This window comes from Solanum lycopersicum, chromosome 9, assembly GCF_036512215.1.
Source record: "Solanum lycopersicum chromosome 9, SLM_r2.1".
NCBI lineage: Eukaryota > Viridiplantae > Streptophyta > Magnoliopsida > Solanales > Solanaceae > Solanum > Solanum lycopersicum.
The window spans coordinates 61,327,097-61,350,880 of NC_090808.1; the positions used below are offsets into that span (position 1 = coordinate 61,327,097).

Genomic DNA, 23,784 nt, shown 5'->3' on the forward strand with positions numbered 1-23,784 from the left:
TAACAGCCAAAATCCATTTTCTTTCCTCTCCATGCCTGCTTGTATGGCATTGTTTTACCCCAAGCATCAACTTGAAATAGGAAGTCATGTCTTTTGTCAACAAACAGTTGCTTATTGGTGGACGAGGAGATGAAAGAAGGGGAAAATTAGCGGTGGTGATATAACAAACCCTAACAATCTACCCCGTAATCAGGCTTGATTGGCACATAAATAAATTGCAATATGACTAACCAGGGCCTAAGCCAGACTTGATTGACACCAAAATAATAGGGTATTTTACTACCTTCTTAACAATCCATCTTTGTCTCGCTACAGAATTTCAGTGGCGCGTTTCAGTCCCCTGGTCCTAGGAATTGTCTGGTAGAAAGTTTTTATTTTGTTATTTAAGCTTCATAGAAAAAAAATTCAAATTATAATCGATAACCAGAAAAGCGTCACTGAGAACACCAGAATTGTGGCTTGGCCAAGTTTGGGTTCGTCTTTATAAACAACCGTCTAGTCTTTTATCCTTCTTTCCATTTACATTTTTTCCAGCCAAATTGATTTGTTGTGTTTAGTTGGTCACATTTCATATGATCAGTCATTACCATTCTTGCTGCAACTTGGTTGTTTGCATTAGTTCTGCATATATCTGATTGAACTTCAAAAGAAAATGCTTGAAAATTCATATATAAATGTCTGAAGTTTAGTTATATATCTGAGGTTCAATAACACAACTTTTTAATACCATGCCAAACTAGATCCAGTTTTACACAACTTTCCTCCAAGCTATTTGCTCCCACCATGAGACTTTATGGTGGAATAGCAAAAAAAATGGTTTATAGAATATGCATGAGATCCAACATCTTTACTTAAAAGCCAAGACTAATAGACACAAGTGTGACACAAACAACCGTTCAACTTCTAAAGTTTGCTTGCACAAACAATGTCAAACTTCTGGAGTGTATATTTGAAGTTTGAGTCAAAAATAACTAGACTTGCAAAATTTCTATGAGCTTATGCTATCACTTGTACAGGGGTTGCAAAATCGGCTACATGCGCACTTCCCTCTACTTGGTCAATGGGGAGCTAGCTCATCAAAATGAAAGTTAAATTGCAATCTCAACTGGCAGGTATATATAACGGGAAGGGACACACAAAATGAGTGCCCAAGTATTTGTATCATAAATGGTAATATGGACGTGTTGCAAACATGAATTGGTGTCTTCTACTCATCCTAAACTAGAAATGTATGGCTATATGGCTTCCATTGTAAAACAGATTGCCCATGTTTTCTTCTGTATGTTAGATGTAAGAATCAAATTACAAGAAGCAAGGCACAGCTTCTCATGTGTGCACGTAGAAAAAATCAGGAATCACAAGCAACTTGATCATGCAATTTCTCTCAAACACTAACGCTCAATCTATCTGCCAATCCCTCTCGCATGCATGCAAGCAGATCATGAATAGTATCTGGACACCTCTTACTCTATCAACAAAACTGTCGGTTCGACCACCAGCAAGGTAGCAGCCCTAATACAACTGTGCACTTCATAATCCGCAAGCTAGAGCACCTGCAACTCATGCATTTCTTTTTAAGGGGTGAATATGCAACAATCAATCAGAATGATGGTAACAACAACAAAATTTATTTGTCCCAGAAAAACTGCATCGTCTATTTGAAGGAGCCAGTCATCTTTGGCGCAAATTCAAGCTTGGGCAGCACTTCGGATACCACCTTTTGTAGGGAGACACGGTTTACCTGACTATTACCATTTACAACCATTTTTGACAGTAAAGTTACATCTCGGGAGTTCACATTATCATTCAGTACTTCATCCCAAAACTTCTCATCCTCGTTTAAATTTGATTCCTTCAATAGTTCCTGGACCTTCCCCAAACTGGCAACATTTCTACCAGCACCACACCCCGTAGCAGTTGCAGCACCCACTGCATTTGCAAGGGTTAATGTATAACTCAAGGGCAAGTCATGTATGAATCCAAATGCAACAGCAGCCACAAAACTATCTCCACAGCCCACAGTGTCTATTATATTGACCTGTTACAATGAATCAGAGAGGACATTTAAAATCAAATTTATGAAAGATGCACTTTGTTTTAGTGGAAAGAGCGCAACACATGATGTGTAGGTTAGACCTGCATCACAGGTTCCAACCCAGCCTCAAACAAAAACCTGATACATAAGTGGAGACGGACAAAGGGGTGGGCCTATTATCAATCGAGTTTCCAACCGTGACTAGCCTAGTAGATTTCTCAGTTATTAAAAAGAAAAAATATTAGGGAACATTAAGGTTCCTACATTTGCTGGGAATGGAAGTTGGTGATTCTTTTAGAAATCATGAGATATATTAACTTTGCTTCAATTTTCTTAAATATCCCGAAATGTTGCGTGCTCATTGATCATCTGCCCGCCCTTCAATTGGGGTTTTATGAAGAAAGAGAGCCCAACTAGAACATAAATTTCTTTGGGATAAGCTAACTAATGGTGACCCAAAGGTTTATCAGAAATAACCTCTCTACCTAGTAGGGATAAGGTTGGCGTACACATCACCTTCCCCGAACCCCAGGGATTACATTGGGTATGTTGTTGTAAGATAACTAATGGGGATAAAGCAAGTAAACTTCTGTTAATTAGATGAATTGACTACTTCTTTTCTACAAGAACCAATATTCCAGCCAGCTACAGAGTTGATACCTTGAAAGCAGGTGCACACGTTATGCTCGACTTAGTGATTAAAATTGAACCCTTCGGACCCATCTTAACAATCACCCACTTAGTACAAACTCCGTTATTGAGCAAATCCTGGCCCGCTAAAATTGGATCTTTGATACCAGTTAAAGATGCAGCCTGGAGAAGACAAAGTGATTCAGATAAGTAAGTTTCCGGGGAGGGAACACATTCTCAATACACTAAAAGCTATCACTGCAGTAAAACTGTCCACTGATTTACAAGAAAGGGGAACATCATAATTTACACAGTAAAAATTCAGCAAAAGATAACCACTATGCTACATTATGATATAGCAACAAGGGAAAAGCCAACAAATCAGCTCGAATATCGCATCAAGAGGTCAACTTTACAACTACAGCAGACCATAATAGGGATAACGCTACATCCATTGCTTAACCTTATTAACCTAAAAATGTACATGAAAATGGAAAGGGGTAGTGGTACTACAAGGAAATAGTACAGTAGGGGATCTAGAATTTCACAAAGATGGGTACATTGCTACAACAAAAATTTATCCGCACTCGGTATTTATACTAATACTACATGCATTGCTCTAACAAGCAACTAAACAATCCTTTTATGGACTTCCTACGAAAATGATCAAACACACAAAAACAATCAATTTCCCAGATATTAATTTTTTATATTTTTCAAATGTTTATATTATTTTCCATTTATATGTTGTAACAGCATGAAAGAGAATGCCAAAAACCAGTTCTGCATTTGCACCCCCAATTTTGTGTGTTACACACCCCTATCATAAGTATCCTTTAATTTTTCACAGTTAGCACCTTAACCTTTTTATTTCTTACAAAAAAACAATGCTCCACGTGACTGAATATTTGACATGGAAAAGTGGCAAAATCACCATGAATATTTGCAAATGTTGTTGTGCCATAGCAAGCTAGCAGGATGATAAGGAAAATATTTGAAGCTAGAGTCCGTATGGAGCAGGTGCAGGGATCACTCAAGGCTGGAAAAGGTATTATAGGCATATTTTATAAGATGCTATTAGGTGACCAATCCAGAGTGACATGGAAATGACTCATGTTGAGAAATGATACCAGGCCTAATGCTAGATTCACAGTGTTGCTCTAGGTGCAAAAGAAGCTCTTAACCACAGATAGACTTACAGGATAGGGCTTAATGGTAGATACTAAATGAGTACAGTGCATCTGTGCCAGAATCAAAGATGAAATATTTGATCATCTCTCCAGACAATGTGAATCTGCACAATTCTGGAACAGGCCTGATGGTGTTGATTCAGAGACAAGACCATGCTGCTACTGAATGGGACCAACACATTCACAATATCATTACCAGAGATAAAGGCAAGACACAAGCTGCATAAATTTTTAAACTGGTTTATGCTAAATTTGTACATGGTTATGGATAGAAAGGAACTTAAAGAGTTGTTGAGAAGTAAAGTAGAAGCTGGGAGAGAATAGCAAGAGAGATTGCAAAAGTACATAATTTTAGAGCATCTCCTAGTATTCAAGCTGCTGTACATGGATTTAGATTCTAGATTATAGCTCTGTGCTAGGTTGGTTTTTGCTTAAGATAACAGGCTGCTTTTAGCCTAGTTATGGATCTTGTAAATAGTTCACTTGGTGTTTAATACAAAAGGTCAATTACCATATATATATATATATATATATATATCACTGTGTACCAATTTTTCCTCCCTAACCAATTAGAATCCCTCTAAGATGCATGCCTCTTTTGTCTTTGTTACTCCATTTATATCTCCAACAAAGCAATGATAAAAAGTAAAGAAGTCCATGATTTAGGTCTAAATGCATTAAAACTAGCTTTAAACATAGCATTCTTACTGTCAAATGTTCACCCTTGGATAAAAAACTAACACTCCAAATTTTCAAAAATATCAAAAATGGAATCAGATAAATTGTTAAAAGAAAAAAAAAAGGATATGACGCAAAAGAGTTATAGAAAGCTTCAAATACAAAAAACTCCATAGCCTGGAGCAAGTATAACTTTCTTAAAATGACTTATTTATACCATAAATTCCAGCTGCCTCTAAGTTGCACATATTTTGTCAATAAACCAAAACTACAACCAGTATTTCCAGATTCCAGTATATAACAGAACTCTTTAGCTACAAGCGTATAACAGAACTCTTTAGCTACCAGATTCCAATATCACATGTTCAGTGAGATACTTTTTAGCTACCAGAAGAGCTCTTTTAAATGGATTATTTAAACATTAAAGTGCACACAGGGAAACTATTATATTTTTTATCTTCACAAAATTGGGTTATTATCATTTTTTGCCACACATTGAGATGTTAAATAGCAGAAGGCACAAGTGAGACAAATTTTTGCAAGTATGAAACACAAACCTCCTCAGAAGTCAGTAGAAGCACTTCACTCATCGTCAACAACTTTCCAATTGTTCTTTGTTCTTCAGGTCTTCCTGCGATAAGACTCCTACCTCGTGGTCCAGGGTCAAAAAAGATAGATGTCCCAGATTCCACAGCACACTCAAGAGCAGATTCAAGAAGGCTAGGGGAGAGTTCATCAAAGTCATAACCATTGCAAAAGAGGATCTTTGATTTTCTAATAGCCATCTTTACTTCAGTAGATAGTCTGGTCATCCAACTGAAAGCAGGATCTGCACTAAAATCTGCACGACTGGAAAACATTAACGTCTTAAAGGTTAGACTATGATCCTTTTTATACCTTATCTTATAAAAGAAAGACAATGATAACTTTCTACGTGCAACATAAAGTGGGCCAAACAATGATCAAGAAATTATGCACCAAGTGAGAGGGAAAGATCAAAAGGACCTGCAAAAGCCATGTCTCTGCGAAGGGTCCACTAACACCCAGCACAGTAGTGTTCCATTTTCAGAACTTGAAAGATTAAGTGCTTCACTCCGCTCATTCATCCCAACTATACTAATACCTTCATCACTAAGCACATCAATGAGGAACCGTCCATAGATCTCATCACCTACATGACCAACAGAGATGCAACGTAGGCCAAGCCTTGCTGCTGCTATAGCCACATTGCAGTTTCCACCTGCCTCCCAGTACCGCTGAAACAGGGTCAAATAATCAAGATATCACTTAACATACATACAACCATAAGGAAATAATATAAAAGGATGATGCAACAGGGGTGCTAATACCACACATTTTCAGCATCACTGAACTGGTATGTAGATAATACTTCAATATTTCTATATTCCAACTTAACTGAAGCTGTCTAGAAAACATATGTAGGCGTAGAAGTCAAGAGCTGGAGAGCTGGGAATACACTATTACCCCATTACATTTCCAAAATTCTGCTATTGCAACTGAAGATAACATCTTCCAAAGATGATAGCATCCAAGCATTAAACCACATATTTTACTTTGTTAAAATAGTGGGCTTGAACCCAAAATGTGGTAAAAATAGACTTTTATTTTATGATGATTGCTGACAAGTCGGCTTGTGCACACCTGAACTATACGATTGAGTATGTGGTTTTTCCCACCAACATAGATACCAAATAACTCTTTCCACCGATGTGAAGGAATCACCTAATGGCTATTTTTGCCTTCGCCGGAATTTGAACACAAGTTGATTTTGAACTTGAGAATTAATGGTTACCTTCCCAGTTCCCACTTCATTGACCACCAAGAATTGGGAGCAAAATGTGGTGGAGAAACTTAATCAACTACATCATTCATTTAACATGCAAATGAGCTCAACCATATTTGAGCCAAATCTTCTATAGATGCATTTGATGCTCTAATAACTAGTATTTCACGACTTAATAGTGTCATTGTTGATAAAATAATTGGTTGTGAATGCAGTCTGGTTACAAAATATATAGTTTTCTAGACGAAAAATTATGTATCTACAATGACAAAACACTAGGTGATTTCTTCCTATCTGTTCTAGCCTTGGTGAACAGAGTAACTTGGTACCTATTGCTAGTAGGAGGTGACAAGTATCCCGTGGAGTTAATTGAAGTGTGCAGACCGGACACCACGATTATCAGAAAAGATAAAATAATTATGCATTCACAAAGTACAAAAATAACCATCAAAAAAGACTGACTACTTATTCAACTCTCCAAAATCTATATGGTCAAATGTGTTCGGTAGATGGCCTTATGTAGAATCATTTGTGCTTCAGAACTTCATTGAGTTGTCACAGTACTCCTTCCATCCCAATTCATTTTTCTTTTCTTGTTTTTTTCTCTAGGGTTTTAAGGACTTTCTACTATTACACTCTTTTTCTTTCAAGACATCCAAGATATCAACATTTCTAACATAAATCCATCTAAAACTTTTATGTATATTTTATCTATCAAATTAAAATTTTCAACTATTACTTCAGTATTTTCTTCAACTATCACTACTATAATATGTACAACTCACATTAACATCAACCATTCGTAGCCAAGTATTTTTTGAGCTTTTGGGGTAATTAGGACTACAAATAGCTTAATTGTACACTGTATTAACTGCGTATAAATGAAACCAAAGGAACACTTGGTTTCTGCACTAGCATCCAATAAATTTGCAAAAACCAGAAAACTATATTCTGTATAAACAGAAACCAACAAATAACGGTAACAAGAAAAAACAAAATATTCTATAATCAATCTGTAGTTCAATAAAAACAGACGAACCGTATCAGGCGGGGATTTGGACAACTGTTCCAGATAAGCCTTTCGTTGTTCTAAAGGCTTAGGAGGTAACTCCGGTACATTGAGAACAATATCGACACAGAGATTCCCAAGCGTAGCAATATCAACATCTTTGACAGCAGCGGCGATACTTGTGGAGCCATTGTTGACAGAATTAATGCTTGGGCGGAGTTTAGGAAATGGAATTTCAACGCCTCTGCAATTAAGAATGGAATAACGAAGCTTGTTTCTGAGTGGGCGAATTACAAAACTAGGGTTTTGGAAGATTCCTGGATTGAGAGAGAACAAGCCACTGGATGAAGGTTTGAAGGATATGGCGGCGTGAGTATGCATTCAGAAAATTCTCAGTCCCTCCCTGCTTAAAGGGAAGGCAAGCCAAATCAATGGAGGATTGGATAATGGATTTTAATCTTTTATTTATTTATTCAAAGAAGAAGGCAAAAACGTAGATATTGTTGGGTTATCCCGAAGTGGAAGGGGGCTGGTGGTCAATTTATAAGTGTGAGGGAAAGTCTCTAACTTTGAGCTAGCTTTTGGATTGAGAATGCTCAACACCATCCAACATTGGTATCAAAGCCCAGGTTATCAACAAGTCTTAGCCCACCGGGAAAAACTGGGTTGTCGTTCTCTCCAGCCCAAGGCCCGATGTGAAAGGGAAATTGTTGGGTTATCCCACAACGGAAGTGGAAGGGGCTGGTGGTCAATTTATAAGTGTGAGGGAAAGCAGTATCGCTATTACACATCTAAAATTAGTGGGACGTTTTCAATTTTGATTATAATTTTTGAAGGCTATTTTACGTGATACTTAATTCACGTTTAATAAAGAAAAATATATTTTTTCGGAGAGGTTCTCGAATATCTTACAAATTCTTCAGTATTCACGTTGTTTTCCTATTTCTTCAAATATTGTTTGTGGTTGATTTATTTTTCATCACTTTTGTTGCAAATAATTACTTAGTTTATACATGAATTATTTAGTCCACATTTCTTCTTGACTCTTTGTGTGTGGTCTAGGTCGAAATAGTCCAAGTTAGAGGGTAGATTCGAGATCAAGAGAGCTCCAGTTCATTGTCTCACAATAGGTGATATCCATTCTTTTTTCTGTGCTCATCTTTTCTAATTAGATATCAAGTTTTTTTCTTTAATTTACATATCTATAATTGATATCACTTAGTTGAGTTAGTCGTTATAATTATGAGTGATGTTACAAAAAAAAAATTGTTCCTTTGAGACTTGAAGCTATTTTTTAACATGTTTTAGATTTTATGAATTCAATTATGATTTTACTTTTATTACGGTAAATAAATTTTATTATTATTTCTAGTTGATCATTCATTTGTATGATCATTATATGATAAGGAATATGTGCAGCTTGTTTATTTCCTGAATAGAAAATTGTCCAAAAAAGATTACTGTTTCTTGTTTAGTATGAAAGTTCCTTTTTAGGCAGATTTAGTGCTTCCTCTTTTTTTAAAAAAAAAAATGTTAAAAAAAAGAATATTGGTAGTTATAGGCTTTGTTTGAAATTTGTCTTTAGATACAAATTTAAGTTTTTTCGCCTCTTTGTTGGTCAAGATGTGTTCATAAGTTCCCTTTATTTTAGTTTGGATAATGGTAAGTATAACGCCTTGAGTATCTTGTTTATTTTATCTATACTTTAATAAATGGTGTTAATAAGTTCCCTTTGTGCATGTGTTGCATATTTTAATTATTCACTCGTACTTTGTATCCTTCAAATGGATACATTTATACAAAATATTACAAAGTTAGTTACTAACTAACTATCCACTTGTCATTTACTAACTGCTTAATAACTAACTTATAACTATTTTGATATATACAGTTTTCACCATTCCTTCTGCAATTTTTTCCTAACAAAATGACAGTCAATCTCGATGAGTTTTATTCTTTCATGATACATGGGATTGGTTGCTATTTGTAATGCAGCTTTTATATCACAATATAAATCAATTTCAATTATATCTCCCTCCACCTGCAACTCTTTCAACAAACCTTTTAACCAAGACAATTCAGTTTGAGTCATGCACTTGTATTCTGCCTCAGAACTTCTAGAGATAGTGTTTTGTTTCTTATCCGTCCAAGAGATGAGGGATGTTCCAAATTTGATACAAAAACCAGAGATAGACCTTCTAGACAAAAGGCATGAGGCCCAATCAGAGTTACAATATGCTTTGTTTCTCATCCCATTTACTAGACATTAAGAGACCATGTCCAGGCTGACTCTTGATATACTTCACCACATGTAAAGAAGCCTCATAATGAGATCTTTTTGGGGCATGCATAAACTGACTTAAGGACTGAACAACATATGATGTATCAGGTCTTGTGATAGTAAGATACAAGAGTTTACCCACTAATCTCTGGTAGATGCTCCTGCCTTCCAAAGGAACATCCTCAAATTTTATATAGAGCTTTTGTTCATATTCGCTATTGATTAGTTTTAGATTTTGCTCCATTGGTGTCCACTGAGGTTTTGAATCATTCAAACCAGTCTCTAAGATCCTTTCTAGAGCATACTTTCTTTGTGACAAGAGAATTTCCTCACTTGATCTGGCAAGTTCAATTACCAAAAGCGGAATCACCTGGGAGACCCATATACTTGGCTCGGATTGTCAACTAGTCCCTTCTACTCATGACTTTGCCAATTGAACACTTAAACTCAATGAAATACAATATTTTAAACCTCTCTAACCGTTGACCGATCCTATGTGACAACTTAATAGTTGAGGTGGAACAAATGTGTAATCTCACGCGTTAAGGGACCGTAAACAAAAAAAATTGAGACTAAAAATTAATTAAAAGAAAAGAAAAATTGAATAAAAAGACAAATCTTTTTCTCCCCATTTTCTTTTCTTTTCTACCCAACATCATTGTCATTCTTCCCCTCACCTAGTCCCCGTTTTTCTTTCTTGCTGCCTTTCCCCATTTTTATTATCTTTTATATGTTTGCAAAAAGTATTTCAGAAATCCTTTTCTAGAAATAATTGCTTCAGTCTTTGTGAGATAAAATATAGAAAGAGAAGCTATTGGGGAATAGGGAGGGGTAATTTACAGGCGGCTAGGTGATAGAGATCTGATTATTTTGAAGAGTAAAGTATAATTATAATATGTTTTTTTGTAAATTAAGTGGAACTATTTATATAATAGAACATATTAAGATATTTTTGTGTGGTTCATTAGCGTTAATGGAGGAAACAGATTCCAATGGTCCAAGTTGGATGAAGACCTTGGTAAAAAACGAAAAATTATGAAGGATGAAAACTCGGAGAAAAATGATATTTTTTAGTTATTTAAGGTAGTAAGAACTAGTAAGAAATAAGGATGTAAAATGACAATGGTGCCTTTGGTGAAAAGAAATGGAGGGAGATGGTTAATGATAAATTTAGTGTGAGGAAGAAATGGAGTGATAAAGAAATATAATGAAAATTTTAAATAAGTAAAAAATAAGTGAAAAGAAAAAAAAATTCTTAAATAAAGTAAAATAAGTGACGTGTCACTAAAAGTCTGATGTGGATCATGACATGTCAATTTCATTGTGTGTTTGAAATGCATGTGAAGTCAAAAGGGTTTAAAAGATTGTTTTTCATTGAGTTTAACTGTTCAGTTGGCAATATCGTGACTAAAAGGGTTCAAATGACTATTTGAGCTAAGTATAAGATCTCCTGAATCATTCGCCAAAAAATATCTCAATTCTCCTAGATCCTTCATCTTGAAGTTTTTATGCAAATCAGGTTTTTCTCTATTGTTTTCCTACAAGTCAGATTTACCTAAACAAGAATCAAAACTTGCTTGTTATTAGTTATTTTTGTGAATAAAGAATAATCATGCTTGCTCTGTGTGAATCCAGAACTTGTTAGAGCTTGCGTTAACTTCATATTCCATGTCTAGAAACTTGTTTTAAATCATATAGAAATTTAAGTAGCCTTCATACCTTGGACTCCCCTTGGATACTAAAACCATGTGGCAAAGACATGTAAACCTCTTCAGAAAAATCACCATTAAGGAAGGCATTGTGGACATCAATTTGGAAGATAAGTCAATGTCTAAGAGAAACCAAGGCAATCACAGTCCTAGGTGTGGTCATTTTTGCTATTTGAGAAAAAGTATCATGAGAGTCAATACCTTCCTGCTGAGTATACCCTTTAGCGACCTACCTAACTTTAAATCTCTCTACAGTCTCATCAGCATGATACTTTACCTTAAAAACATATTTAAAACCAATAGGAACCTTCCCAGATGACAAATCTACCACCTCCCAAGTATGATTATGATCTCGGCCTCAAGCTCAAGCTTCATAGCTTGAATCCATCTGGGATCCTTAATAGCTTGGGCATAAGAAGTGGGCTATGAAGAAAAAAAGACAAGGAAGGCAAGGAATGGACAAGAAAGATGAGAATATGAGAGGTGTGATTGAATAAGATAAAGAGAATAAGAACCAGCAGAAGCAGAAGAACTAGTAAAGGGCAAAGAAGGATGGTCATAATCAGTGAGCTATATAGGAGGCTTAGCAGGTCTATTGGACTTTCTTAAAGGAACATGAGGTGTACTATCATGAGAAGAAATAACAGGTGATCAGGGAGGATCTGTAGAGTTTGGTGTACAATCAAGATGTTCATTAGAAAAATGGAGTGAAGGAATATGTGGAGAATCTGGTGCAGTAGGAGTAAAAGAGACTTTAGATTTACAGACAGGAAGAAACTATGATTTTGGATAAGAAAAAGAAAATATATTCTTATGAAATGTAACATCTCTACTGATCATAAATCTTTATGCAGCAATAGCATATACCCTACAACCTTTCTGAGCTACAGAGTACCTCATGAAAACTCCTGGAACAACTTTGGAAAAAAATTGTCATGAAAAACAGGAACAAAAGCATAACAAAGACAACAAATGATTCTTAAATGAGACAAAATATGTGGTGTAGCATGAAAATCTCATAAGGGGAAATCCCATGTAGAACAGTGTTAGTAAAGCCTGTTGATAATATAAGTAGTTGTCAGTACACAATCACTCCAAAACTTGATAGGTATACTAGCCTGAAACCTAATAGCCCTTGCTACTTTTGGGAGATGTCTATTTCCTCTCCACAATTCCATTTTGTTATGTGGTGTAGGAACACAACTACTTTGGTGAATAATCCTCTTAGATTTATAGAAATTAATGAACAAAGTGTAAAAAAAACTCAATACCATTATCTAATCTCAAAATTTTGACTGTGGTAGAAAATTGATTTTCAACAAGATGAAATGAAATATTTAAGTACCACAAACACATCATTTTAAAGCCTTAGTAAAAAAGTCCAAGTCGTTCTTGAAAAATCATCAATAAGGGTGTATACTTGAATTCATTATATGTAGAAACTATGTATGCTCCCCAAATGTCAGCATGAACAAGACCAAACACAGATGTAATTTTTGAATAAGTAATAGGAAAAGGCAACCTAGTCTGCCTGGCTAATGGACAAACAAGACAGTGACAATGGACAAGACCACCTAGTGGGGTGCCTGGGGAGGGGGTAATTTCTTTTTAAAAAAAAAAACAGATTTTGAAAAATGGGTTGAAATCATTTTACTCAAATCATATTTGACCAAATTCATATTTTTTATATTCTATTTGGATGAATTGTAATTCAAACCATTTTTGCTCAATCCATATTCAATCCATTCAAATTTGATCTGATCCAACCATTTGCCACCTCTAAGTAAGAGTTAAAAATATGAAGAATTTAAATTAAAGTCAGTTCTCGAAATTTTGAGTATTTGGCACATGTTTTTTTTTTTTATAAATTTAGTTTATTACTTTTCTTTCAACATCAAGATTTATAAATACATTTATATCTAATAAATACCATTGACTAATATAAGCTTATGTTTATTCATTAATTTTTCAAGTTTAAAAATATTTTCTTAATTAGCTACCTGATTTTTTAAAAATATATTTAATTTTTTAATTTTTGATAAATTAACTTAAGTTTGATCGATGATATTTTTTTAACGAATCTGAAATGGTATTTAATTCCTTCCCTTTAGGATAATTAGAACTCTTACCTAGAATTACTTTTAAGTAAATTCGCCATCAATTCAAGTTTAATTTTAGTACTACTTAGTTTATAATTTAGGTATCCTAATTTCCCTTTAAAATAATTAGATAGCAACTCCTTAAGTTAATTATTTGAGAATGATCAATATGTTATACACTATTTGATGTGAGTTAAAATGAGATATAATACTTAAAATTCTCCGTTCCCCAAATAAGTCTTTTTAAAATCTGTATTAGTACTTAGTTCATAGTTCATGAACTAAATATTTCATGTCTAATAGTAAATACTGGGATGCATAATGTGAAGCAATACTTAAAAAAGGGATGTATCTTTCAGAAATGTATTTGTTCTATATAGATATTACCAGGAGAACAAATTATATGGATTAACTAACTAATATAGTGCAAATTGTAATACAAGATAAGGTTATTTTTTCTTTAATTAGAAATTGGGTTTGAATTTAAGTATGAATTTTTTTGATAAGGAGCATTTTCCTTCAAATGAGTCCTTACATAACATCAGCGGAGTACTCCAAAGTTTCACGAGGATGTTTAAGAATCATAAACGAGCACATTTTTTTTTGGATGAATGAATGTACTAATTTTAAAATTTAACTACGTAATATACATTAAAAAAACTAAAAAATGTAATATACATGAAAAAATTGAATGAGTGCACTATAAATTTTAAATATACATGAAAAAAGAGGCTTGAAATTGTTGCTAGCGAGATTTAAACTCACAAACGCTTAAAGGTTTGGCTCTTTAAAGGCACCTTAAATCACTAGACAACAACACCTTGTTATGCTAAGGGTATCCAAAATACGTTATTTAATCACTTTCTATATTATTTTACTTGTATATATGATATAATTTTTCGATGAAGGATATTCCCTGAATTATTAGTTTTTTTTTTTGAATTGTATGTGCTGTGAGTTTTCCTTGTATTATTAGCTGTCTATTCACCACTAACATGCCTAATCTTCGCTCTAACTGTGATCCCTTCATCTTTATTTTGAGATTTTGAGTTTGAGTTTTGAATATAAAAAAAAGTTATTTAAAATTTAATTTCCTTTTATATATATTTTACGTAATACAAAATTTAATTTTAATTAGATTTCAATATAAATATTAAATACCACAATGAAAAATAAAAAAAAACATGTCGAACCTAGAGATGAAGTAATCAAATCAACTCATTATTTTATATATATATTCTTCAACGAAATGCTTGAAAATGCAAAATGCTTGCACGTATCGAAAACCAGCGGCATTTAGTACACAGTTTAATAATTGTACTCCAAGGAGATGTCCAAAGTGTACCTCCAACGTGATCAAGTGCAAGTATTCGATACAATCTTCATTTTAATGCATCTTATTTATAATTTAATTTAAATAAAAAAAAAATTCAATATATATCTCTTTTTTAGTTTTATTTTTTTGAAGAGCAACTTTTATTTCTTTAAATTAGGTAAAAGTGAAACGTTTAATCATAGCCAAATATTTTACAAACTTTTATCGTCTATATTCAGAAAAAAAAAATTGATTAGAACTCCGATCAAAAAGTGAAAATATGCAGTTTCAGCCACAATTTTTATTCAATAATGGTATTTAATACAATTTTTAATATTTTACTAGACTTTTCTAATGTTTTTGATTAAAATATTTTTATAATTCCGACTAATCCAATCGTAATAGGTTATTAAATATTTTGTGAATATAAAAAAATACCAAGTATTTTTGAGAACTTAAAAATTTAAACTTACATAAATACATTGAAAAACTATTTTAAACCTACCAAAATTAAAAGACCATGTGATTATCTTTGTTACTACATTATTGTCTCTTCACTGAGTTGTTGAAGGTATAAATGTTACAAGTAATACACCAATAATTAAAAAAATCAATTAGATTAGTCGTCATCAATATTAATCTTTTAAAATTATAGAAAATATTAGTCAAGACAGCTTTATTGCAAACCACAAAAGGGAAAAAGAAAACAAATGGACTAAAATTAATTAAACAGGAAAATAAAATAATTAGAAGTTGTGAGTTTTGTGAGTTTTTTTTTTTTTAAAAATTATTATTTATTTTAAAGAAAAAGAATTGCATAATTTCATGGATAGAGAAGTCATCGAAGCATTGTGTCTTGTTTTATGCAGACAAGTAGGAATCTGAATTTCTGTTGGTTCCAACGGTCAGTCATCCTTTGGAACCAAAAGGAATTCTTTGTAAAGTTTTTATTTTCCGAATAATTAATAATAACGACGATGATGGTGGTGATTTTTATGTATTAATCTTGAAAAAATTGCATCTTTCGATTTCATCAAAAGGTATGATCTTGAAATTTCATTGTTGAGATTAATGTCAATTTTGATTTTATGGGGTTTTATGTTTTCGTTTGTTCTTTCATGGGGTCGATTTTTTTATTTGTTTTTTTTTACATTTGTGGGGTATTATTGATTTTGTTTTATGGTTTATTTTGGGTTTGCAGGGTGTATTGTTAAATTGTTGATATTGATTAGAAGATTCGATCCCAATTAGTTGCAATTGCTTGTTGTTTTGGTGATTGATTGACAAGTTTGGTTAACTGGAAACGTAATGTGATTTGGGGAGACTGAAATTTTATTGTGTGGGGCAATGGCTGCCGGAGGGATTTCATCTCCGGGGGGATTTATGACAGTCTTGTCTTATGCGGTATGTGAATGGTTTTTGATGTTTATGTTGTTTATAGATGCTGCATTGGCGCAATTCATTGCTAAATTTGCGAGTTACTATGAGTTGCAAACACCGTGTATGTTGTGTTCGAGGTTTAATCATATACTTGGTGATAAGAAAAGTGGATGTTATGGGAGTCATCTTTGTAGAAACCATAAAGAGGATGTATCATTTCAAGTGTTTTGTCATATTCATGGTAATCTTGCTGATGTTCGTGCTATGTGTGAAGAATGTCTTGTATCGTTTGCTACTGAGAACATACTTATTAAAGAGTCAGATAACTTGATGATTGATAAATTGGGGAATAAGAGTTTTATACCTACTTCTCCTGGCCCATGGAACTGTTCTTGTTGTCAGAAGACGTGGAGGGCTCGATCAAGTGCTCAAAGATTGCTACAGCTAACTTCAGTTGGTTTTGGAGCTTCTAAGGCTAATGTCAAACCTCCTCTACCACGCGCACCAGGTCGTAGCCGTTTCAGTCGACGTGATAGCTTTAAGAAGATCAGGGATAAAATTTCTGGGCCAGAGTCACCTAGGACAAGGGCTTCTGCCCTTGACCCTTTATCACATGTAGGATATACAGAGTTGAAGATTACTTCAGATTCTGAGTCAGAAATCCAGATGTCTGATGATGAGGATGGATGTTCAGCTACTCGTGGTAAAAATGATTCTAGATCGGAAGATAATGTTCCACATGACAAAGGTATAACGCAGAAATTAGAAACTGATCAGCCTCGCCAATCTTCTGAATCCAAGCCTTATCATCTGGATCAACCAAGACAGCTGACTGTCAACTCGGGCAAAACTGTGAGTTTTCAGGCATCTGATGATTTTGTAGGGCATGGCTTAGCAGAACTTGACTGGGAAAGTCTTTCTCCTAAGACCGGTGCTTCTGTATTGCCAGAATTTATTTCATCATATAATGTTGCCCATGCATCCAACCCTTTAGAAGATCATCACATGTCACGAGAGAGTTTAACGTCCAATGTTTTTCTCCCTCGTATCTCAGACCTCTCTGCGCTTTCGGAGCTCATATCAGTGACCAAGACACCTTCTTTATCCACTATTAATATCCATCAGACAGGTAAGCTGATCTTTTTCTTTGACTGATGGTCTTATACACTTGTTTGTTCTGTATATGCAAATTATATTTTCCTGAGTTATTCCAAGAAAAGCAGTTGAATTCCCTTTTTTCATTTGCTTTGTCTTTATAAAATGATTTTGTAGATTTGACGGAAGCCAATGATGAAGGAAGCAACTTAACTGAGAAGAATAATGCAAAAGCTCCAGTTCATTTAGATGAAGGTGCTCCACCTATATCAAACCAAAAAAATCAAGCTGATCTATCTGTTGTGAGTAATGGAGGGATAAAAGTATCAGATAGGCTCGAAGAACCAAGTGCAATTACTGATTCTGCAAATGCTGGAGAGGGTATGAAGTCGATTCCACAACTTTCTACTGCTGTGACGGATAAATCGAAAACTACAAGTCTTAGGAATCATGATAGGCTTGGAGAACCAAGTGAAATTAGTGATTCTGTAAATGCTGGAGAAGCTATGAAGTCGCTTCCACAACTTTCTACTTCTGTGATGGATGAATCACAAACTCCAAGTCTTCAGAATCATGATAGGCTTGAAGAACCAAAAGCAACTAGTGATTCTGCAAATGCTGGAGAAGGTATGAAGTCGCTTCCTCAACTTTCTACTTCTGTGACGGATGAATCACAAACTACAAGTCTTAGGAATCATGATAGGCTTGGAGAAGCAAAAGCTATTAGTGATTCTGCAAATGCTGGAGAAGGTATGAAGTCGCTTCCACAGCTTTCTACTTCTGTGACGGATGAATCGCAAACTACAAGTCTTAGGAATCATGATAAGCTTGGAGAAGAAAAAGCAATTAGTGATTCTGCAAATGCTGGAGAAGGTATGAAGTCGCTTCCACAACTTTCTACTTCTGTGACGGATGAATCGCAAACTACAAATATTAGGAATCATGATAAGCTTGGAGAAGCAAAAGCAATTAGTGATTCTGCAAATGCTGGAGAAGGTATGAAGTCGCTTCCACAACTTTCTACTTCTGTGACGGATGAATCGCAAACTACAAGTCTTAGGAATCATGATAAGCTTGGAGAAGCAAAGGCAATTAGTGATTCTGCAAATGCTGGAGAAGGTATGAAGTCGCTTACACAACGTTCTACTTCTGTGACGGATGAATCGCAAACTACATGTCTTGGGAATCATGATAAGCTTGGAGAAGCAAAAGTAATTAGTGATTCTGCAAATGCTGGAGAAGGTATGAAGTCGCTTCCACAACGCTCTACTTCTGTGACGGATGAATCGCAAACTACAAGTCTTAGGAATCATGATAGGCTTGGAGAACCAAGTGCAATTAGTGCTTCTGTAAATGCTGGAGAAGGTATGAAGTCACTTCCTCAACTTTCTGCTTCTGTGATGGATGAATCGCAAACTGCAAGTCTGAGGAATCATGATCATGGTGATGACCAGCAAAGAAGTGATGCTTCTAGCTCTGACGGGGTACATGTGGTTCAAACATCTACCATCAAGGGGAGAGATGATTCTGGTAATGAATCAGCAGATGGATTCAGCGTCAGTGATATTGAGGACGAGAGTATTGTTGATAGGTTGAAACGACAGATTGAACATGATCAGAGATACATAAATTCTCTATACAAGGAACTGGAGGAAGAAAGGAGTGCATCAGCCATTGCCACTAATCAGGCAATGGCCATGATCACTAGGTTGCAAGAGGAGAAGGCGTCACTTCATATGGAGGCCTTGCAGTATTTAAGAATGATGGAAGAGCAAGCCGAGTATGATATGGAGGCACTAGAAAGGGCTAATGATCAACTTGCTGAAAGGGAGAAAGAGTTGCAAGATATGGAAGAAGAGTTATTAGAATATAGAAATAATATTCCAGATGAGTTATCAGCAGAAGATCCACAAAAGGAAAACAAAAACCTGAAAGAAGAAAATGTAATAAATGAGAATCATAGTAAAGAACATGTCGAAAACAAGCTCAATGGCAGTTCAGATTCGAAAACTATTAAAGTATCCAAAATCTGTGATAAACCTAGACAGTTTAATGATTCAATATGTAACTTTGAGGATGAAAAGCTAAGTATTTCAAAACATCTGGAGAACTTGGAGAAAAAACTTTCTCAAATTTCTGGCAGAAAGGCCTCAGATAATGTTCCTTGTAACGGATGTTCAGAAAGGATAAAGAAAGATGTTGATAATCAAGTTAAGAAACAAAGTAATGATGCGGGAAGTATTTATTCCCAACAGGAGGAGGAGATTTCTTCATCAACGCGCAATGATTTTTCTAAATCAAATGGCGGTCCCATTGACAAGCCTGCTGCTTTAGACGTGGAAAATGCTTTTGTTAGTGAAAAGAAAAACCATGTAGACAATAATAATAGTAAGCTTTCCTCTCTTGGAGGTGAAGTTGATGGGGCTTCTATAGGAAATGAAATATCAGAGCTTAGTGGGAGGTTACAAGCACTTGAGGATGACTATAAATTCCTCATGCATGCCTTTAACTCGCTCCAGAATGGACATGAAGGGATACAGCTTATTCAGGAAATAACTCATCAGCTGCAAGAGATACGGAAAGTTGAGTTTGACAAGAGATGACTATCTCTAAACTTTGAAATGACAAGGTAAGCTTTTATTTAAATGACCAACATTCTAGTAATCCTGATCTTGATGTGCAAACATTCTTTTCTACATTTATTATCAAATATTATGCTGAGGGATAAGGAATTAGTAATAATATTTTCATTAATGACAAGCGAGATTCTTATAAGATTGTAAGACTCATTAAGCTTGAAATCAAATACTATATTTGTTACTCAAAAAACTCATAGTAATGCAGAGTAGGCTGAACAATATTGCTTAGATAACAAGGAAGGAAAGCAGTTCCTTTTTTGTTCTTTTTTTTCAGGGGTCGGGTGATAGGGGACAAATATGTCAACTGGTACTCATATGGGACCGATAATAATATCTATTTCTTGCTCCTTGACCATTTTTATCTGCTATATGCTTTACGGAACTTTTGGAAAAATATTTTTGACTATTAGAGACTAGGTGTAGACAAATCATGATGTTGCACGTAGTTGTATTTCTAAATTGAAGCCTGTAGTTGGATTGAAGCCATCTTACTATGTTTACTTTCAATATAGTTCAATAGCTGGATAAACATGAGGAGCTAAGATAGATGCTTCGATTGTAAATGGCCCTCGGACTTTACATCCTATTGCACTTGAAGATGTTGTTTTTTTATGTTTATGCCCTCATTATCTATGGATCTGTATTCTACTTTGATTAATTTTTTTACCTCCTTTGTGGGAAGATGTTCCGGCTGAGACTTTCAAAGAGATGCATTCCAGAACAGAAGCTGTAGCGAGAAGCCCAGCTGCATCATTATTTACAGCTTATAGTTGGAAAGGAGAAGCTCATGACGCCAAAGAAATAGTTTTGATGATCGACAATTGGTCTGAAGTACTGCTTTTCAGGTCTTCTTGTCCCCTTAAATTGGTTCTGTTGAAAAGCTACAGATCATCCTTTTGTTTTTGTTTCGTTTTCCTGGTTTTGGGTCCTTTTTTCACAATTTTGTTAGTCGTTAATGTGATCGTGTGGTGCGAGATTTTGGTGTAATGTGTGTATATCTTTTTCAAGGTTGGGCTTTGTTTGCCAGGTTTCACAACTGTAAATGCAGATAGGTTCTTCAAAGGACTTCAAAATTTGCTTCTACTGCTGACTGCCTTTCTGTTGCTTCTTTCCTTTGCTTTTGCCTCTTTTAGCCTATGCTGTTCATTGAGACTCTTCAAAAATATCAACGACTGCGTGTCGGATTCTCCGAAAGGAGTGTATTTTTGGAGAATCCAACACAAGTGAGACATTGAAAGTGAAGAGTCTGTACAACTTAGCTGTTAGCCAAGGTTTAATATTATGATTCTCCATAATACAACTAGGGTGGGAGGAATATAATCTTACACTTACGGAAAATATTGGCGTTATTGTATCAATTTTAGCTAAAGAAACTGTTGTATACTAGGCCAATGTGATACATTCTGGCTACTAGCTGGTGAAAAACTTGACTATTCATCAGTCTAATCTATGTCTTAGTGCATACAGTTATTGGTATCTAACAATCTATTTCGGTGAAAGGTAACATACTTTTACTAAAATAGTCGCGATGTGCGCACGTTGATCAAGGCATCATGTATGTTTTCAAAAGGGTAATGAATGTCATTTTTTGTTATAGATAAATTACTTTTATATAGAAAGTAAAATATAATATGACAAATTGATCTCGAAGAAAATCAAGTTGTTCTAGTGAAATACCATTGTAACAAAGAAAAATTTTGATTGTTATATTAAAAAGTGAGAATTTTTTAATCAATAAATTTCAAATCCTGACTTCATCCTGTTAACGGAACTCCAGCACTCAATCCAAATTTCTTCTTTTATATTACTCATTATTCAAATTTCTGCTTCAACATCACTTGTGTATATTGAAGATCAACTTGCAATTGCTTCCATCAAGGTTTTTGGCAATTGGTTAAATGGCCAAAAAAGTCACAAACATAAAGTAATTCCCCATGTCATCATGATACTAATCCATTGCATTTTCTTCTTACTCTAAGTATATACAACTGATTATAAATATAAAAATAAAATTGGTGTTTTAAGTCATCAAAACTTTGAATTCTATTTAAACAAAAAGTTCCAAGGTTTAATGACCTGCGTAATTGCCTACCTAATCTTGATTAATTAACTGTATTTTCCTCTTGAATTTTTTTTATCTAGGATAGAGTTTATAGATAACTATCTAATGTTGACTTTCTAGATTTCTACTAATTAGTAAGTTACTATAAGGTGTCTGTCTTATCGTCATGTCCACTGATTTTAAAGATAATATTTGATTTTATAAAAGGTGATCAGTTGAATAAAGTTATTGAAAAATTATACTATATAATATATGTATATATATAGCTAATTATAAGACGTATAAAGGTTAAATATTATTTTTGATATGCATATATTAAATCTCGTAATATTTAAGTAGGATAATTTTATTTAATTCCTTTAGTTCAATATGAGAAGTCGGTCTCGAAATTTTTAGGTGCAACTACCATTTATTGAAAATTCATTATTTCTAGAAATGGACTTGGGGATTTGATAATTGTCATCTTTGATATATGTTTTAATATCTCATTTTGTACGAAGGTTTAGGATATAGGATTTTGAATTATAAAAAATATAAATATTTGTTTTTTTTTTTTAGATTTTCACGGATTATTTTATTGGAATTGTGATAATCATAGCTAAATTATTATATATTAATTTATAAAACACATCTTAATACTGAATGGACCAAATGTAAGTATACACGCACACTTAGATCAGATAAATTATATTGAAATAAGTTATATTGAGATTAATTTTTATTGCTCATTTAGTATGTCACATTTAAATTTATATTCATTCTATAAATTCTAAAAAGAAGTTATTTATTTATTAAAATACCCTTTACCTTATTTAGTTTTTTTTTTACATTTTCTTTATAAGTTTTAATTGTTCATTCTTAAAAATTAATTTTTTTTAAATCTTATTTAGCTTAAATATTTTTAAATATGTAAACATGCCATGTAATCTTAAATTTAAAACATTTATCTTATTTAATTTAAAAATAAAATTTTCTATCTTGTTTAATAAGTTAAGAAGTGATATTATTGAATGTCCATATTTGGCATTATGTAACGGATATTGGGCCCTTAGCACATGCAATACTCACTATAACATATGAAATAATTGATGACAACTTGAAATATAAATTGTAGCTATTAATGAACACGTTGTCATTCTAAATATAACATGATATTTACGTCACATATGTGTTGACACCCAATTTTTGACCGGCGCGGTATAAATTAATTATCGAGCTTTGTGAGTTTTTCAAATTATTTAAGTTGATTAGTTTTATAAATCTTGCGAACATTTAAAAAAAAAAGAAAGTATATATATATATATGTGTGTGTATACATATATATATATGTATATATATATATATAAGTAAAAAATATATATAATATACGGATCTTATGCTACTTATCATAACGTTAGATAAGTATATATATATTACGTAATTGTATATATAGTTTGTATATTTTATGATTAATATATATATATATATATATATGTATATGTATATGTTATGTACATATGTATATCTTAAGTTTAGAAAGTATTCTATCAAACTAGTTTACTTTAAATAAGCTCGTTAATAAATTTATACCGAATTCATTTTACTTTAAATCGATGGACCACTATTCCTTTTAATTCTTCTCTTTTAAGGAACCAATCTTGGGCCTTTCTCAGTTTTGTCCTCAACCCAATTAATTCCCTTACCAACCCAATTTCTTAAGTCCAACTCGTAAGCCCACTTCACCCAAAACCCAACATGAAGCCGACCCCCAGGCCCAATCCCTCAAGAACAAATTCCCTCTCAACCCAATCTAATCCTCTTCAGCAGCCAACACCCTTTTCCATTTATTTTCTTTAACCCAACCCACACTCAACAGCCC

General features: G+C 33.9%; 2 protein-coding genes across 3 annotated transcripts; one reads left to right on the forward strand and one right to left on the reverse strand.

Moving 5' to 3' along the window:
• Nucleotides 1–1,093: 1,093 nt before the first annotated feature.
• On the reverse strand, nucleotides 1,094–8,066 carry LOC101249012 (probable fructokinase-4). Its single transcript, XM_004247178.4, has 5 exons — nucleotides 7,377–8,066; nucleotides 5,539–5,789; nucleotides 5,091–5,382; nucleotides 2,696–2,848; nucleotides 1,094–2,038 (listed from the first exon to the last, which is right to left on the reverse strand). The coding sequence occupies exons 1-5, from the start codon at nucleotides 7,725–7,727 to the stop codon at nucleotides 1,655–1,657; spliced, it is 1,431 nt and encodes a 476-aa protein (XP_004247226.1). The 5' UTR covers nucleotides 7,728–8,066; the 3' UTR covers nucleotides 1,094–1,654.
• Nucleotides 8,067–15,367: 7,301 nt separating this feature from the next.
• LOC101245695 (probable myosin-binding protein 4) lies at nucleotides 15,368–20,947 on the forward strand. 2 transcript variants are annotated; one of them, XR_002028611.3, is made up of 5 exons: nucleotides 15,368–15,790; nucleotides 15,952–17,259; nucleotides 17,403–19,854; nucleotides 20,547–20,709; nucleotides 20,892–20,947. XR_002028611.3 is itself a non-coding variant. In XM_004247297.5 (4 exons), exons 2-3 carry the CDS (start codon nucleotides 16,098–16,100, stop codon nucleotides 19,826–19,828), a joined length of 3,588 nt encoding a protein of 1,195 aa, XP_004247345.1. In that variant the 5' UTR covers nucleotides 15,368–15,790; nucleotides 15,952–16,097; the 3' UTR covers nucleotides 19,829–19,854; nucleotides 20,547–20,947. The 2 variants fall into 2 exon arrangements, 1 of the variants encoding a protein (XP_004247345.1); XM_004247297.5 differs by having other exon boundaries at nucleotides 20,547–20,947.
• The last annotated feature ends 2,837 nt before the right edge of the window (nucleotides 20,948–23,784 follow it).